The 18,118-nt window shown below is 32.8% G+C and overlaps 2 protein-coding genes across 3 annotated transcripts in view; both read right to left on the minus strand.

The window, feature by feature from the left end:
• Nucleotides 1-1,247: 1,247 nt before the first annotated feature.
• Nucleotides 1,248-9,839, minus strand: LOC126738806 (RNA polymerase I-specific transcription initiation factor RRN3). Its single transcript, XM_050444247.1, has 8 exons — nucleotides 9,143-9,839; nucleotides 7,356-7,461; nucleotides 6,919-7,071; nucleotides 6,584-6,863; nucleotides 6,329-6,528; nucleotides 1,954-2,132; nucleotides 1,638-1,896; nucleotides 1,248-1,578 (listed from the first exon to the last, which is right to left on the minus strand). Exons 1-8 carry the CDS (start codon nucleotides 9,612-9,614, stop codon nucleotides 1,386-1,388), a joined length of 1,842 nt encoding a protein of 613 aa, XP_050300204.1. The 5' UTR covers nucleotides 9,615-9,839; the 3' UTR covers nucleotides 1,248-1,385.
• A 7,043-nt stretch (nucleotides 9,840-16,882) lies between these two features.
• LOC126738560 (tyrosine-protein phosphatase non-receptor type 9) overlaps nucleotides 16,883-18,118 on the minus strand; it is a 48,583-nt gene continuing 47,347 nt past the window's right edge. For both annotated transcript variants that reach the window (XM_050443944.1, XM_050443942.1), the window contains exon 10: nucleotides 16,883-17,669. In XM_050443944.1, the coding sequence (XP_050299901.1) occupies nucleotides 17,440-17,669 (230 nt within the window). In that variant the 3' untranslated portion in view covers nucleotides 16,883-17,439. The remainder of the gene's footprint in view (nucleotides 17,670-18,118) is intronic.

Genomic DNA, 18,118 nt, shown 5'->3' on the forward strand with positions numbered 1-18,118 from the left:
ATACATCTTCAGTTTTGTCTGCATTTGGTGGGGGCGCGTGCTATAGTAATTTAATAATTAGTATTTTTATTTTTGGGTGTATAGAAACGGTTTTTTAGTGGTTATTTATGAACGACTGTTCGATATTGGCAATTTTATTTTAGTTGTGTTTTTTTGTAAGTAGTATTTATTTTTATCTATCTATCTTTTTATGCTAGTAGTAATTATTTATTTCTTTTTTATATCACTACATAATTTTTCTCTTTGAGTTAATATTTCATGCGCTTTCATTCTGTATTTCATTAAAGTGAATAATATTGAAGACATATTTTTTTCTAATTAACGATTTTTATTGTTTGTCTACCCGAAAAAAAAGTTCACGCTTCGCCACTGGTACCTGTCGAGAAAAATGTGCGAACATGTATCTTACATAAAATACATGTTCTGCTTAACATTTAATGGTATATCTTCTAAAAGACCTCCAAGTTCATTTCGTAAGAAATTTAAGTACGAGTCTCCGTTCAAATTATTGAAATTAAATGCCCATTTGTAATTTCAAAAATTAGTCCTGAAATGGGAATTAGAGAAAAAAAACTTACATTTGCTACCATTGAAAATGGTTCCTTACATCTAAAAAGGAACCACAACTATTACTATCAAAGACAGTTGCAAGTTACTAAAAGAAAATTCTGTTTCTTTGTAGTATGGAGCCCTCTTGGATTAATTGTAGAGAAGGTTCATTCAACCGAAAATCCGTAATTTTAACAGTATTAAAATTTAACTTTCCTCCCGAAACACGCTGTCCGTACATTATGTAAAACTTTATAATATACAAAGTAGTTAATAAACCTAACAAGAAGTAAGACCAGTTGACTTGCGTCCCTGGTAATCGAGATTCGATATATCAGGGAGAAGAGAACGATGGAGTGGGTAATTACGGCAGCCAGTGTTGATACTTTCAGCGAAAGCTGCACCGGCCACGAAACTACTGTCGCGCTTCGATTTTGTCACGTGGTGGACCGCACTCTTAAAATGTCTACGAACAGACAGTAAGTACGTTGGAGGAGTCACAAAGACCATAGTCACCTTTACGATGAAATACAATTTTCGATTTTCTTAAAAATAATTCTTCGTGCCAAATAAAATACCTTTTATTTCATTGAAATTATTTCTTTTATTGAAAAGTAAAATAAATATGTATATTATTATAATATGTAAAATAAAAAGTTCTGTAAAGCTCTATATCTATATCGAATGAAAAACAGAAATGAAAACGTGTTTAGTAGTAATAATATTAAAAAGATAATAACACTATAATTATATCCCATAAAGATATTCATTATTTACAACTTAGCTAATTCAAATTATGTTCAAATTATTTCAATTTAACTAATAATATAATTTTATTACATTTTAAATTTAAACCCTGGCGATGTACTATAGGAAAAGTTATATACATTTTTATGACTGGTACTGGGCGAAGCCTCGACATTTTCTAAAAAATCATCTATTTCATTTTGTCGTTGGTCCACCTCCATTGCATTACTATACGGTTTTTCTTGATAATCTCGGTAGCAGGGTTGAATTTTTTCACCCGATCTACAAATACATTATAAATTACTAACGAACAATAAAAAACTGAAATTTATGCCTCTTACCGTTCCAACACATACGGATCAAAGGGATAGAAGTCGCTCAAAATATGATCAGAAATCATTTGCGATCCTTTTTCGTCCTGGTGTATTGTCGGCATACAATTTCTCGCATTGTGATCGATAATCGTGTAACAATAAGCCAACTGGTACTTTCGGGTCACCGCCGCAAAATTCTGAACTACTGCCGGTTGACAGACTCTAAGGGGGTTCAGGCGATTCGTTACTATTTTTCCTAACTGAAGACTTTCCAAGAAAATAATATCTAAAAAAACACCATTCTGTAGAAAAAAAACTTATTTGAGTTAAGAAATATGCTTACTTTTTTTCCTATCTACTAAATCCTTGTGCCTAAATGAAACTAGATAAAACAAAGCCTGGCATACACTGTAAAATACTGTGTGAACTCGCACGTCTGAATTTACACTGTCTAAACTGTCCTGACTACCGATGTACGAGTGGATCCATTCGGCCATTTGACGCATTGTTTCCTTGACAACCCTGTGAAACGAATCTTTTAGTATTTATTAATTTACAAGTCAGAACTAACGACCAAGAATGAACTTTCAGGACTTTAATATAGTTAATATATAAGTATAGCGAGCCATTTTTTAGAACAGGTGTTATGTGGCTTTTTTTACATTCCTTTGAAAAAACACCACTCGATAATGATTGAGTGAATTAAAAATTTATCACTCTCGAATTTCAGTATCGAGAATTTTGTGCAAAACAGGAGATAAAACACAGCGACAAATCTTAACAAACTTAATGAAATCATGTTTATTGTGTAGCCGGTTTTCACACGTAGGTACGTAAATAAGCACGTACAACACAAAAATCCCTCTTAACTTTGACAATCCGGGGTATTAGTCGACTCCTCAACCCTCCGAAAACAAGCCTCTCTGGTCGCCGCTCTAAGTATTTAAAGGAACTTATATAAGTTTAATATAAGTTAATATACAACAAAAATCTGTCCATAAGACTTCAACGCAAAAAAACACAATTTTTACATTTACAACTATGTTCAGTCGAAACTGACAAAATTGTCCGGATTCAGCTCAATTAACATTATCAAACAAAGGGGTTGGCACATAGACTTATAACCAAGGATCTTTTCGAATTTTTTTTTTTCGAATTTCGAATCTTTTCGAATCATCCTTGGTTATAAGTCTATGGGTTGGCAGGTGAACTACAATTCGGCTTTTGCAGAAACAGTGTACTACAGAGAATCTTCTAGATGCCTTCGACGAGGATCACCAAATATATGCGATTTAAACCAATATCGAGTTCTGCAAGGCTTTGACAGGGACAATTTTAAAGTTGGAGAGTTTTCTTGTATATTGTTATGTATGAGTATATAAGAAAAGGCCAAAATATCCATTTAAAACACTAAATGAAACTATTATAAGAGTTTTCATTGTAAGACAAGGTCTAACATATGACACTTCAGTGAGGAGGAATTGTTAATCTGTTACCAAACCTGAGACCTAAATTAGGAGTACTGCTTTGAAATACTAATCTTTCTTTAAGAGAAGTTGGGAAGGATAGTTCATTAATTATTTTAAATTACAAAACACCAAAATAAAAGAGTTAAGCCAACCAACACCTATAAATTCATTTTGGATCTTTGAATACGGGTTTTGCTTTCCAAATCCAACCATAAATCAAATCATAGTTGTTAAAATGTGACAGCACAAGAGATTCACAATTGAATTCTAAACATTGTATACATCATATGCGGTAGAGCCAATTTACAAAAATAATATTAGATAATACCAAATACTAGATAATATAATAATACAAAAATAATACTAGAATAACAAAAATATTTATACTAGTATATCAAGATAAAGCCTCAGAAATCTAATTCAGAACTAATAATCATTAACAAACGTAAACACTTCATTTTTCAGGTAACCAAACATAAATTAAAGTCTTGAACTTAAAAAGAATGAACGGAAGCCACTGGAAAATAAATCTAAGCTATTTTCAATAAATAAATGAAATATCCTAGTGAGTGGAGAAACAAGCCTATAGTTGACTAGATTAAAGGGTAAACTAAACATTGGGGAGAGTTGATAATATAATAATTTTAAAATAAGACTCTCTCAGAATGAATTCAGTCTTTTTAAATCTTGAATTGTACACAATTCGGCGTTAACATAATCACTTGATAACGGTTGGAGATACACATCAACCGAAACGTCGTAATAAATTTAAAAATAAAGGAATATAAAATATAATAGATTTACGTATCATAGGCAAATGCCTATAACTTAACATATTTTAATGCCCTTAAGATCTACCATGCATATATATATTTTTTTTAATTTTATAATTATTATACGTGATCAACCCCATTACAAAAAAGAATAATAGAACATAATAATTCATTTAACCTAACCACAATAATAAACTATTAAATTCTAACAGAATTAACAACCATATTAATCATTTAATTGTCATTAACACTGATTTGGCTCTGATAACTTAACTACCACCCAAAGCACTAAAAGCTAACATAACAAATATTAAAAATTAAAATACCTTCCATAATCAAAAGTAAAAAAAATTTGCAAAATGATTCAAATAATTTCTCTAATTTGATGCCTAAACTGAGACAAGCTAATGCCTAAAATATCCACTTCACCTGAGTTTAACAATCTTAAAGTCCTCTCAATTGGAGAGTGAGATGAATAATTAGTATCACGAAAAGGCAGAGAAAGCAAACGATTATGTCTTAGGTTTCTAGTTGGCACAAAGAAAATCATCTTCAGGAGTTCAGGGCAATTTATATGACCATTTAACAACTTGAATATAAAAATAAGATCTGAATGTAAACGTCTTTGTTTTAAAGTTTTTAGATTTAGCATCTCCAATGCATGGTCACATATATGATTATCAGGGATTCTCATATTTAGCTTAAACAGACAAAATCTAACGAACTTGTTCTGAATCCGTTCCAAGGCTAAACAGCTGTTCATGTAAAATGACGACCAAACCATTGAACCATAATCAAGCAGAGAAACTACAAGTGAGATATAAACTCTCTTGCAGGTCTCCAGTAAGAAAGCTCTACACTTGCAAACCACAAAGCCAAGAACCCTGGACGACTTTAAGATTATATTATTAATGTGTGTATTAAAGGTTAGTTGTTCATCAAAATAAATAAATATCCCAAGGTCTTTTATTGTGCTGCAGTACTGAATATTACGGCCAGCAATACTGTAAGGTGAATCATTCCTCTTATTTCCTCTGTAAAAACTCATAATATTACACTTGCTAATGTTTAAAAATACATAATTATTAATACACCATTCATACAACTTGTTTAAATCCTGCTGCAACCGAACTTGGTTATTACCAATGCAAACTTGCTGGGTCCTTCCCCTACTAATCTCCCAGGAAAGCCAAACAGTTCCAACTTCCATAGTAATATGCCATGATTAACTCTATCAAAAGCCTTGGATAAGTCAGTGTAGATGACATCCACCTGACACCCCTTCCCCAAGGCAGTTAGTAAATCCTAATGAAATATCAGCAAATTTGTCAATGTTGATTTTCCAGATGTGAACCCATGCTGCTCACCCACCAATAACTACTTACAATGAAAATGCAACTGATCATAAATAAGTCCATCCAAAAGCTTAAGCCTAAATAAAACGGTCCCAAAATAGAACCTTGGTGAACGCAGGTTATCAGTTGGATAAATGTTATTTTATCAGAGAAAAAAAAATTGGATTACAATAACTTCAAGGGGAGAGAAGTTCAAGTCATCAACATTTACGTTAGATAATGTTATTGAGGTTACTATGGTATTAAATTTTTTTCGAAAACCCCATTGAATGTTAGATATTATATCATTAATCTTACAATAGTTATGAATCTGGTGATATACCACACTTCCAAATAATGAATCATGTAATGTTACAGGATTAGAAAGTTTGCTGAGTGGCTTTCCAATGGATGTTTTCCAGTGATAAGGAAAGTTTGTTGAACTGAATGAAAAAGAAAGTATGATGTTTGTTAAATATAAATCTAGTAAAAATAGAGATTTTATTTGTACCAGTTGTATTTGTCCTTATAATATTCAAAATTGTATTTACTTCTACTACATCACTAAACTTAAATGCAAAAACCTTGGTAAATACAAAAAAATGGTCATTATAAGAATGAGAAAATATGGTCTTCACAATCTGTAAATTTGAGACAAAGTATCAAAAAAATTATTTATTTCATTAGGGTTTACAAGAAAATGCGATCAACATTAACACTATCTGCATTAAAATTTGAAAAACAATGATATTTAATACACTGGTAGTACAGCTTTCATTTTTTGAATTTACTTTACAAAATATCATTTGATGGTCTGAAATAATTTCAGCAAGTAAAACATTCTTCTTGGAAAATGCAAATAATAATAAAAAACACAAATAAAATCTATAAGGATATTGTGCTATATTTGCTAAGTTGATATAGAATTTGCCTTTGTAAAGACAAATTAAAAGTGATAAAGAAAGGATTATATTTTGATACACATATTATAATATTTATAATACCTTGCGTATAACCTTCAATCTGGAAGATCTGAACAATAGGCACAACACTTAATAATATAATGCTTTAGAAAATACAAAACCAGTTATGCAAATATATACAATATTATATCTATTTAAAATGTTCATCTGAATACTTACGGTAAAGATACAAACATTCCTCTGGCAACCAAACTGGCAATATAAGTCACAGCTGCCTGTCTTAACACTATGGCCAAATTAGGATTACACACTTTTTTCCACAAATAATTCAAAAAAGCTTCAGTTACTGCTGGTTTTAGGGAACATAACAGGAACATCACAAATTGAACATGAAGGGAACTGTAAGTAGGCAAGATCACCTGTAATTTACATAATTCTTTATTAAGAAGACATTTTCCAGCAAAATCTTCTAACCTTATCAAAAACAGACAGCAAATCGTGATAAATTGACTTAATATTCTCCCAACTTAGTTCTCCATTTTCCCCATTACATTCTTTTACAATAAATTCAAATATTTTGTTCATACAAACATCCAGAGCAACACCTAAAGAAGCTCTATTCACTTCTGTGAAACCAGTGTGAACAGTTTTAACTGATTTACTATCACAGTCATCCATTTGGAAAATGTCCTCATCTTCTTCCAATGGTTTCAGTATGTCTTCTTTTGGAGCATTTACATCCATTATAATTAATCTTAAAATGAGAGAAAACATATAAGATGCTGACTATTTGTTGTTATATTACTTACTTTGAAAATACTAAATGCAGAATATCAGGCCGTAAATGTGGCTGATATGAAAGTAACATCAATAAATTATATAAATAATACTCCTGAATATGAGTGGGTTTATTATAATATGGGTACTGTTTACTTAAAGATTGTAATAGCAGATCTTTACACCTAAAAAATAATTAATACAATATAAAATTATTCATATATGAAGAGTTACTATAAGCACACTAGGGCAGTGACAAATGTAAATTCCAAATTATTGTTTTACATTAGAGAATAAAGAAGTTTTAATGCCGATTTTTGATTAGCAGGAATATGTTTTTCAGTGAAAATAGACACTGAGCTATGAAATCGATGAGTGATTGGTTTTTATCTGAATATTTTTGCCAGTTTTCATTTCCATTATGCTAGTGTGCATGGAGCATTTGAGATTACTAATCATTATAACTTACATAGGAATAACATCAAGAAGTATTTTAATAACTACATGAACATTTAGGCATTTTGGCAGGTCTGTACTTGTAATTTTTCCATCTGGCCATACTGGATCTTTTGGATCTAGAAAAAAATTTATATTAATACTACCTTGTTTTATTAGTATAAATGTGTTAGTTTGAGCTACCTCTATTGAAATAATTTTTAGAAGCAACATTTATTAGGAACATATGAATCTGGGTTTTAAAGTTGAAAATACATATGGCACAATAACTCCTGGAAACAATAAAATCTAATAATTTTAATTTTTTCTTTTAAAATCAAGATTAAAACTCATTCACTTGAGATCTCAAATGGTCAAAAACAATGAAATATAAACAGGACTATCAAACAACAAAGACAGTATTTTAGTGTAGCAGAATTTGTACTTAAGATCCTTAAGAAGTTTAAAATAAAATACATACAAAATTCTCATGTTGCCTTAAAGTAAAAAATTTATTGATTTCTAGACTAAATAAACAGCAATAGGCAGTTTATTGAAATCATGGTAAATTGTTAAAGGATCCAAATAGCCATTGACATTCAGGTATTAAAATAAAATACATCTTTTAAACATCAAATTCAACTTTTAAACATCACATTAACAGCTTTACAAGTAATTTAATTATAACTTTTCCTATTATAAATAAATTGGAATTTAAATGTTAGCTTTGCCAAATTATATAAAGCATTTTGTGACTGAATTTATTGATAATCAAATGTTGACAAATAATATTTGTAATGATTTGTATATAGTGTTAAATATAGACAGCCTATTTAGGGCATAACATCTCTAGTGTACTTTATGATTATTAAAAGAACACAAAATTAATAACAAACCATATTAAAATAAAGGAGGTAATACAAAAAGAGGAATTAAAGAAATAAAAGAAAAAAGAAACACTATTACAATAATATAAATATATATCTGTCTCTTCTGTTAATGTCCCGACCAAGTGTACAGTTGTATCAAGTAAATGTTCTTCTTAACTTATTAGATATAGAGAGGCTAATAATTAAAAAAAAAAAAGTTCATATTACAGTCTGTGATTTTCCATTCATAACCAATTGTAGTTTGTAAAAAGATGGAAAATATGATCATACTTATTGGTAGTAAACATTTGTTCAAACCAGAATTATGTCAGGAACACTTTTATTTCTTGTCTACCTTTGAATTGTCTCCTGGATAAACCGAACTGAGTACAATATCACTAAACTTGGATCCTTCTATGGGCTCTGGAATAATCTTAATAATATGCTTCAAACATTTCAGATTGTTTTAAATGATGGGAACCAACAAATTCAAGAGACAGTTGACAGTAAAATCAAGATGATGATTAAAACTAGAAAATTCACACTATGACAATTAACAATAAAGTAACCTAAATTTGAGACACACCTTAAACAAGTCCTAAAAATTAGACCCTATTGGAAAAACTAATAAACTAAACTACAACCTTAAATAAAAACCAACACACCTAAACTACAAAATAAGAGCAAAATAGTGAAATAACTGAAAATAAGTAACATTTTTATATTTTCAAAGGGATAATACTGTATAACTCTATTAGATTGTGAAAATATGAGCCAGCATTTTAAATCTTTAATATTTAATCATAACAAAAGACATTACAGGAAAACACTTTCATTTAAACTTTACTTTCAAAAGCACCATTCAAAAATGAATTAGAATTTAAAAAAGATCATGTTATGATTGAGTGAGGAATGAATGATTGAAATACAAAATAATGCAATAAATACTTACTTGGCAAAAAGAGCCCCACCAACTTATCAATCACATACTTAGCATGATAGTTGTGTGCACTGAGCAAATTTACTATAAAACTCTGATACTCCTTGACAACATCTGAGCTGCGGTCCACCCAATTCACTGAAAGTAATGCCTCAACAAATAGACGCAAATCCTGATTCAGCAATGAAATACATTCAGTTGCTTCATTGATCAATGATGATAAGTCTGAATCTAGAAGCTGCGCATCCCGTATAAGACAAACCAAACTCAAATATTCCTTAGTTTCCTTTGAAGAGACATATGCTTCAAGAATATTTCTTACTCGCCTTGAATGGGGCAACTGAAATCTCACTTTTGTAGGAGTCTGTACTATTTCGGTCAGACGTCGTCTGATGCTGGAGGTCTTTTTTAGAATTGAGGAGCCTCCTACGGAACTACGAGCCTTGGAACTTGTTTTTAGCAGGGTTTTATCTTTGCAATACATGTTCGCCGATTTGGAGGGATGTTTTAGGTTATGGTGGCTCGCCAGCTTGAGTAGTACTAATGAAGTTTCGGTGGTAAACACAAAAATTTATAAGTTGGTTTAAAAAGATTACACAATGTTTTTAAAGGGAAATTATTCCCTTGAAAAATGTTTCACAGGATTTCACAAATACGCACGTTTTTTTGACGTTTCACTTTTCTATCTCTCTTGCGAATTTCGACTCTTCCTCTCGCTCCTCCCTCTAATCTTAAAAGCCATCTGTCAAAAATTCTGGCAATAAGGGTAAGTCAATCTTGACAACAGCATATATGTCGCGCTGCAAATGTTGCCCTATCACGTCCACTTATATTAGAGTTGCACGCGACTTTTGTAACTCGACAAAAAGGTATCGACTATGCACGATAAAATTTGTGAAAAATGTTTACATTTATCAGCCGCGACTATTGGTTACTATTTGACCAATCAGGTTCAAATGAAATTTCTTTAAGGGCGGGAAGTTTAAATTCTAAGAATATTTATTGCAACACCCTTTCTTTATATTTTTTAAGTTACCTTTAGAAACAAGATGGTTATTTCTAAAAATAATTCAAATTCCAAAAGTAGCTTTATTGTCCCAAACAGAGTTATTGACAAAGCTCTAATTAATCTAAGTCAGTAAAACTTAGGACTAATAGATATCAGAAAGCAAATAGAGTTACACTATTTTTTTTTTCATATCACACATTCATATTTGGTAATCAGGACAAAACACCATTAAAAAACTCGTCTAATATATAGTATACTTTTTAAATGGTTTTTTAAATGTAATATAAGAGTTTTCTTATATGAAGAGGAAGGTGATCCATGCAAATAAAACAACTTCTCACTTGCTCTGAATGTCGAATGGGTAACAGAAGGGTGTATGTAAAACGAGTACCAAACGAACTATCTCCTACAATTTCCTGCTGGTGCTTTTTGAATACCATAAATATTGTTTCAAGCATATACAAGCAACAAAGGGTCAAAATTCTATTTTGCACAAACAGATGCTGACAACAAGTACCTACTGCATTAAAGAGATAGTGAGCACACCATCCCCAGAAACAAATCCCATAGCGGAGATGTGACCCCACAATGGTATGCTAAGCATTTTTTTGCAATGTAAACATCTAAGTTCTTAGAAATTATTCTAAGGGCATAGCAACCTGATGACACCCTACACTGCACACTTTAATTATGTGTTCCTGGAATTGGAGTCTGCCATCAATTGTCAATCCCAAAAACCTGCAACACTATGGAGTTGAAATCGGCTCTCATTGAGTGACAGAATTCATTGAACATTTGAAACTTAACAGATTTGTTTTCGACGTATTAGGACAAACTCGATTTGCATTGCACCATTCCCTAATCATAAGCAAGTCAGTATCCAGAAACATTTTCAGTTGGTCAATGTGTTTTCTATGCCAAATTATGGAGGTGCCATCTACAAACATAGTAAGTCTACCCTTTTTGGGGAGCAAATGAAGGTCGTTAACATAAAGAAGAAACAATAACGGCCCCAGTACAGAACCTTGGGAAACCCCTGTAGTAGTTCTCTGCCTGTAGTTCTTTAGAGCAGTGACTACCAAAATCAACATGGACACTACCTGATGGGTAGGAGCTGAGCCAACTCAAAGAAGACCCTCTAAATTATAAAAAAAATAAAAATAAATAAATGAATGATCATAAAAATCAATGGATGGTATATATAAAACAAATTTCCATTAAACAAATCTACTTTCACCTATAAGAACTAGGCATATGCATTCAGGCAGCCTGCTAAATATTTTTGTAAAGATATTGGCAATAGTTGACGCGTGTTTATTACTAAACCTGAAATTGTTATAAACAAGGAGTTAAGTTATTTTAGTTGTGTTAAAAATCCGGAAGGTCAAGTGCCAAGATGGATAGAGAGATTACAGAAATGTGACTGTGACGCTGAATATCGAGCACAGAGAATCAATATAAATGCTCTATCAAGAAGACCTTGTCCAGAGGACTGCAAACATTGTAAGCGAGCAGAGTAGTAAAATGCTCAGTTATTATAAGGGACCAAGAAGAAGACCCTGATATCCAGATAGTCCTAACGTATAGATAAAGGAAGGGAAAAAGCCAACTTGGGAAGCCAAGTATTCTCCCAATATAAAATAATTAATAAAGAAGAAATCTTGCGGCAGAAAATAATTGATCATGATGCGAAAGAGAAAAGAAGGCAAATCGTTGTGCCTAAATGTCAGATTTCAGAGAAAGTTCAGTAAAGAAAATGCATGCCGGTGTTTCAGGAGAACAACTTGAAGTAACAAAGACCCTAGGAAAAGTAAGGGAAAGATTTTACTGGTTAATAGCAAGGCAGGCGTAAAGGACTGGTGCAGGATATGCGTTCTATGTGCGGCAAGTAATGAGCTGCAGAGGAAGCAGAAGGCTTTAGTGCATCTGCACAACGTGGGAGTGCCTTTAAGAGGTTTGCTATTATCGTTATTGGTCCGTTTCCCGAATCAGAAGCAGGGAATAAGTACATCGTGGTTGTTATGGACTACTTCAGGAAATGGATTGAGGCATACCAAACCAGGAGGCTTCTACTATCGTCGACGCCTTAATAAAATAATAGATCTGTCGTTTGAATGTTCCTTTGAAGCTGCATTCAGACCTAGAACCAAATTTTGTACCCAGCTTTTTCTAGAACATCTGTAAGATGCTTGGAATCCAGAAAACCAGTGCTACTGCATTCCACCCGCAGGCATATGGCAGAGACTAGGATAGGTTTCTTCGTTTGTTTCTGCTGCCTTTTCGATCGGTCATCAATGACAGCACATGCGAGTCTCGGGCTCGATTGATGAAGGGAAGAGAATTCCGTCTCCCATGAGATCTGAAGTTTGGTTACCCCCCAACAACTGATGTTTCCGGGGAGGAATATGTGAGCTGGGTAGGAGAATGGATCTTATTCATGTTCAGCTGCGCATTTCCATTATGCTAGCGGTCGGCTGAAAGACGCATATGATGTTAATACCAAAGACCAGAGGTACAACAACGGTGACCAACTCTAGGACCCTAAGAGGATCTGTCCCCGAAACTTCAAACATCCTGGGATGGGCCATACGAAGTGCTGGAAATCATCAACGATGTTCTTTACAGAATACAAAACCCGCCGAGGAGAAAGCTCAAGCCATTCATTACATTAACGGATTGGCTCCCTATTATCGAAACAACGAAGACGCTGAGCTACAAACAGATACTAACATACCAACAGAGTCGGATTTGGCATTCGATACTTTCATAACCCATTCTAATAGCCAAAAGAGTCGGTACGGCGTGATCTGTGAAGTGCAACAAGACCTGTTTACTGCTTCAGTTGAGTATGCTCCGGAATAATGTGTAGCTTATAAATGTCTGGAGGAATAGGTAAAGATTTTCTATTGTAGAAAGTTCGGAAAAAATACAAGAACTGCGTCGGTCTAACCTCAGATTAGGGCAAGAGGATCTGAGAAGTCTAGCAATTCCTAAGCTCGCATGCGGATTCGATAACCTGGACTCTCCAGCGTCGTTCTCTGGAGAAAACAGTTAATTGTTATTTCTACAAGAGGTAAACCTTCTGCGGATATCGACATCCATTATTTATGGAATCATTTCGGGACGAAATGAGCTTAGGGTGGGAGACGGAGTAGGCTAACGATATTGGAAACGCTGAGAAACCAACTAATTTTCCATCATTCCGGAAAGACACAAGTGGCACACCGCGCGACGTCTCGAAGGTTAGTGAATCTTACCGAACCATGATCCGAGTATATAAGGAGCCACGTCGCCTCCGGAGTGAGTTGTCAGTTTAGTGCAGTAAAGTTCGGAATATTAGCGCGAGATTTAAATCGGGCATACATAGTTAAGTAAATAAATTAGTTGACTATTTTTGTGCAATCCAGTATTAATTCACCCCTACCTAATCGTAAAGAAGCTACATTATTCTTGATTATTTTCCCTATTGTCAATATGGCAGAACATTTTTAAACGTTTTGAATAAGAATTGATTTCATTAAACAACTATAACGATATTGGCAACACCAGCTGAATTCAGATGTATCTTATATAATATCAGTTGTTCTTCGTCATTTTAAAAACATCACGGTGACGTAAGCGGTTATACCGCACATATCTGTAGACCCATGGAAGGTTATCTTCCAGAATGGTTTGCCGAGTATATAAGGAGCTCTGCTGCCGGGAGGCATATTTATATCTATCACACGCTATCGCTCATCCCGAGAGCCGAACTTAGTTTCTTATCTATCACATGTTATGCCAAACGCGCCTTCATAACTATCACCTGTAATCGCTAAATAAACTGTATTTTAATTTCCTAGCGAAAACAAGACAAGCGCTCTCCACTACGTGGCTTTTCAACTCGACGTTCAGTCCAGGTATATGTATCTCTCTCGATGGCATCGTATGTGCACAATATTTATTAATGATTGATAATTCAATCTATCGTTAGCTTTGTGTTCTTGCGAACAGGGGTCAGTATAGGACAACAGTTTAAAAAAAACGTGTTTATTCAGGATTTCTTCGAAAAAAATAGTAAACAAGGAAAATAAATGTTTACTATTTTTTTCGAAGTTGTTAGTCTGTTGTGGTCTTATTGCCAGTACTGCCAATTGATGAAGGCATGAAGGGCATAACAGCACGTTTTACTTTTATTTTTGGGCCTGGTTTTTAAGTTAAAATCAAAAACAAGAAAAAAACAAACAAATGGCGATGTTATGCCCTAGATATAGAAAAATGCTTTAAGATTTATTAATATCATATTTTTGAATTTTGCACTTAGAACGAGTAATCTTGCATGAAAGATTCTAATATAGGTAGACAGCAGCCTAGCCAGCAACCAGGTGTTCTCATCTCCAGATTAAAAGAGGCACCTTTTTTATGAATATTATGAATGATGACATTTTATTGGAAATTTATAATTCCAAACTCGATTTTTGTATCCTATAATACACAGTGTAAATAAATAAGTGCGAAAAAAAACAGGGGGTGATTCTTGGGTAAATTTAAAGAAAACAATTTTAGATGAACGCATATGTATGTTCTAAAAATCCTAACTTTTGAGATACAGGGTGGTAAATATTTAAGAACAACATATGTTTTTTTATAATATTTGTGAAACCCTGTAGATATTGTAGTATAATTTGGTATGCATTTTCTGTGCATCCACCCTGTATCTCAAAAGTTAGGACTTCTAGGAAATACGTTCATATAAAGTTTTTTTCTTAAAATTAACCCAAGAGTCACACCCTGAATTTTTTCGTACTTATTTATTTACACCCTGTATAGTACCACAGTATAAAAGTACACCTATAGTACTATATAGATCAAAATAATAACGACAATAATGTCTCAAGTTTTATTTGACATGAATAGTACATGAAACTATCAAATGAAATAATAAAAAAAAACAAAACTTTTTAAACATTTAGAAACATCTGAATACAAACAGCAAAATAACGGTACAAAAGTACAAAAAACTTAAGGGGGTTATTCCTTGTTCAAATAAAGGGTAATTTGTTGTATAAACATTAGGGAGATATCGGATTAATAATGGTTAGTTACTTTTAATTACGTTGACTTTTGACACAACATTTATACAACAAACTACCCTTTATTTTGAACAAAAAATTACCTCTTAAATTTTTCGCATTTTTTTTTAATAACCTACATACTACTCGTATATTATACAAATATAAGAACCTGACATTATTTGGCTATTTTTCTAGCTCCTAGAGCTCGATTTTGCGTGACACAACTTTTAAGGCTATGAGGAGCTAGATTCTCGTTATGGGTTGATTTGTTCGGTTTTCTTCCAGACTGAAATCGTCTTCTTCCTGTAAATTTGGTCTTTCTCCTTGCTACACTTCCGGGTTGGACAGAAATTTTGGTACCTTTTCTAGTTGTGTGTACCACTTTCCTATTTAAAGATGAGCAGCAGGGTTTAAAGGCTGTGTGATATCTACTCAGAAGAGACGACGAACTGTTAATATTTTTTTTGGAGTTTTGCATGAATGCCTTTACCCCACCTACAAAGTTCTCAGGATCATCTAAAAGATTTTGTTGAACATTAAGATCCAATTCGTGTACTAATGTTTTCCACTCGGCTGAAACGCCTGTGACCTCAGTTTTTTCAATATCTTGTTCCCCTGGGTGCCCAATATTAACAACAAAATCGTTACTGAGCTTTACATTCCGGCTTTCTTTTATGGGTGAAGGTACACTCTGTTCTACATCAGTTACATGTTTTTTTAGTAGAAGGGGTTTAAGCAAATTAGGTTGGTTTGGTTTCCCAGTCGTTATTTTATAGATAATGTGTTTCTGTTGTTCCGAAAGAACATTGCAGGCATTCGAAATATTATATTTTTTAATGACCGCCGATTAATGCATTTAATCGGAAAGACAACATTTTTGGCGACCGCATGTGCTAGTTAAGGAGGCGCGTTTGCAAAACATGTGATAGATAAGAACTGCGTTCGGGCATCGCTCGCTTTGCAATAGCCTGTGAAAGATATAAATATGCTGCCGGGAGTCCAGTTGAATTCGGAATATTGGCGCGACTTTTAAAATCGACATAAAAAGTAATAAATAAATATTTCTGGTAGTCTTTCTTAAGTGATCGTGGCTTGTGTGTACGTGTAAAATAAATTAATTGACTATTTTTATGCATCGAGTGTTTTAATTTGCACCTAACGAACGGAAAAAATGCTACAATATAAAACTCTATAACTGATGAGCGGTTTATCGGTCAAGAAAAAATTTTTTAAATGAATTTTCTAGGTTTTTTTGAGACCAACAACTTTCTCATCGTCACTATTCCGATAAAAGAAATAGCACAAGAAGCGAAAAAACACTTCTTTGAGTATTTTTGGCGCCATCTACTTTTTGTACTCTTCATCGCAGCAAGTCGACTCAATGAGAAGTTGTAGAAAATCATGTCTACAATTCTCGTCCTTTTTCCAAAAAGCCTGTACGCTTTTGGAATGCTTTTCTAACAATTTTCGCAAAAAACTGCTTGAATTTAATATCTTGGCTATAGAATTCTTTTTTAGAAAATTTATTACACACATTAAAAAATAGACAGAAATACGTGTAGAGTAAATTTGCTAAAAATTTTAAAACTTATATTCTTTGGTTCATCGTATATTTTGAGTAGCTTTTTCACTTCCAAATTAGGCCACCTACAATAAACAAAAAATATGTACCTTTTTTGAATAAAACTCTTATATCTGAAGAGAAGACATTTATTATTAAAAATAGACCACAATTTTTCTTTTAATACGATACACCATTAATGAATGTCACTTTTCATGATCTACTTACGTTCCGAACACATAAAGATAATAAACGTTGCCATGGTCACATCGATATTCAATTTACTTAATTAATATATTTTTTTTAAAGTTTTATATAAATAATAAATAATTAAAAAGACATGGAATATTCGGTATATAACATTGAAAATATTAATTTATTACCTAATTCTATTAGTTTTGGCGTAATAATGATCAACGGCGAAAAATAACGGTTATTTCAAATTAGTTTTTGACATAATAAGTCAACTTTGGTGAAAACTTTTTCGACAGATCTTCAAACGTCACTTGTCAAGTATGACATACACACCCTTATTTTTCACACCTTGAATCTGATAAATTACAAAAATTACGCTTCACAGGGCGGGGGAGGAGGGGGTAAGTCTCGGATATACATACATAATATTTCTCCAATTAAATTAGTAAAACGACGCGGTAAAAAATAATTTTAACCATATAAAGAAGAGTTAATCGGAATCTTCAGCGACGGCGTGATCAAAATCGGTCAAATCGACCGATTGCAGGTGGCCCTTGGAGAGGGCGTATTCGATCAGGGCGAGATGGCAGAAGATGTACTGATCGGGCATCTGGATCGAATATGCGCGTTGCGCCCTTATCCGTTCGACGGTGCCGCGGATATCGACCGTTCCGACATCTTCTAGTCGAGATATGCAAATGTCTAGGGTGCAAAAGGTACCTACAAAACAATAATAGTGATAAGCATAAATCTTCCCAAGATAGTAATAAATCAATTTGATATTCTAAAAACCCTTTATTTTTATTAACTATGTAGTATAAAAGGAAAGTAAGAAATTCGATAGACCATATCAACCAGCACTCGGTGAAAAAACAGAATCGACAGGAATTTAAATCTTAAGTTGTTTTCTATAGTTTATATTATTTATATCGCACTCTAAAAATTATATTAATAACTCTCTTTAACTTCAAAACGTTTATTTGCTAATATTAAAAGTTACTAAATAAACTCCTGGACAAAATTATCGCACCACTTGATTTTTAGAGATTTTTTTTTTAATAAAGATAAAAAAATAAGCAAACTTATAAGCATTGTTAACTATGCATTATTAATTAACAAAAACAATTATATTCTATTTAACAAAACGAGATTTAAGTAACTAAATTCAA

This window comes from Anthonomus grandis, chromosome 7, assembly GCF_022605725.1.
Source record: "Anthonomus grandis grandis chromosome 7, icAntGran1.3, whole genome shotgun sequence".
Lineage (NCBI taxonomy): Eukaryota > Metazoa > Arthropoda > Insecta > Coleoptera > Curculionidae > Anthonomus > Anthonomus grandis.

Bases quoted from the DNA above. Each gene is read 5' to 3' on its own strand.
- LOC126738806 (XM_050444247.1), bottom strand. From the start codon at position 9,614: ATGTATTGCAAAGATAAAACCCTGCTAAAAACAAGTTCCAAGGCTCGT. The intron at 7,072-7,355 runs GTAAGTTATAAT...ATTATTTTTTAG, and splicing joins CTTCTTGATGTTATTCCTAT to GTGTAAAGATCTGCTATTAC. The intron at 2,133-6,328 runs GTAAGTATTCAG...TTCGTTTCACAG, and splicing joins GGAATGTTTGTATCTTTACC to GGTTGTCAAGGAAACAATGC.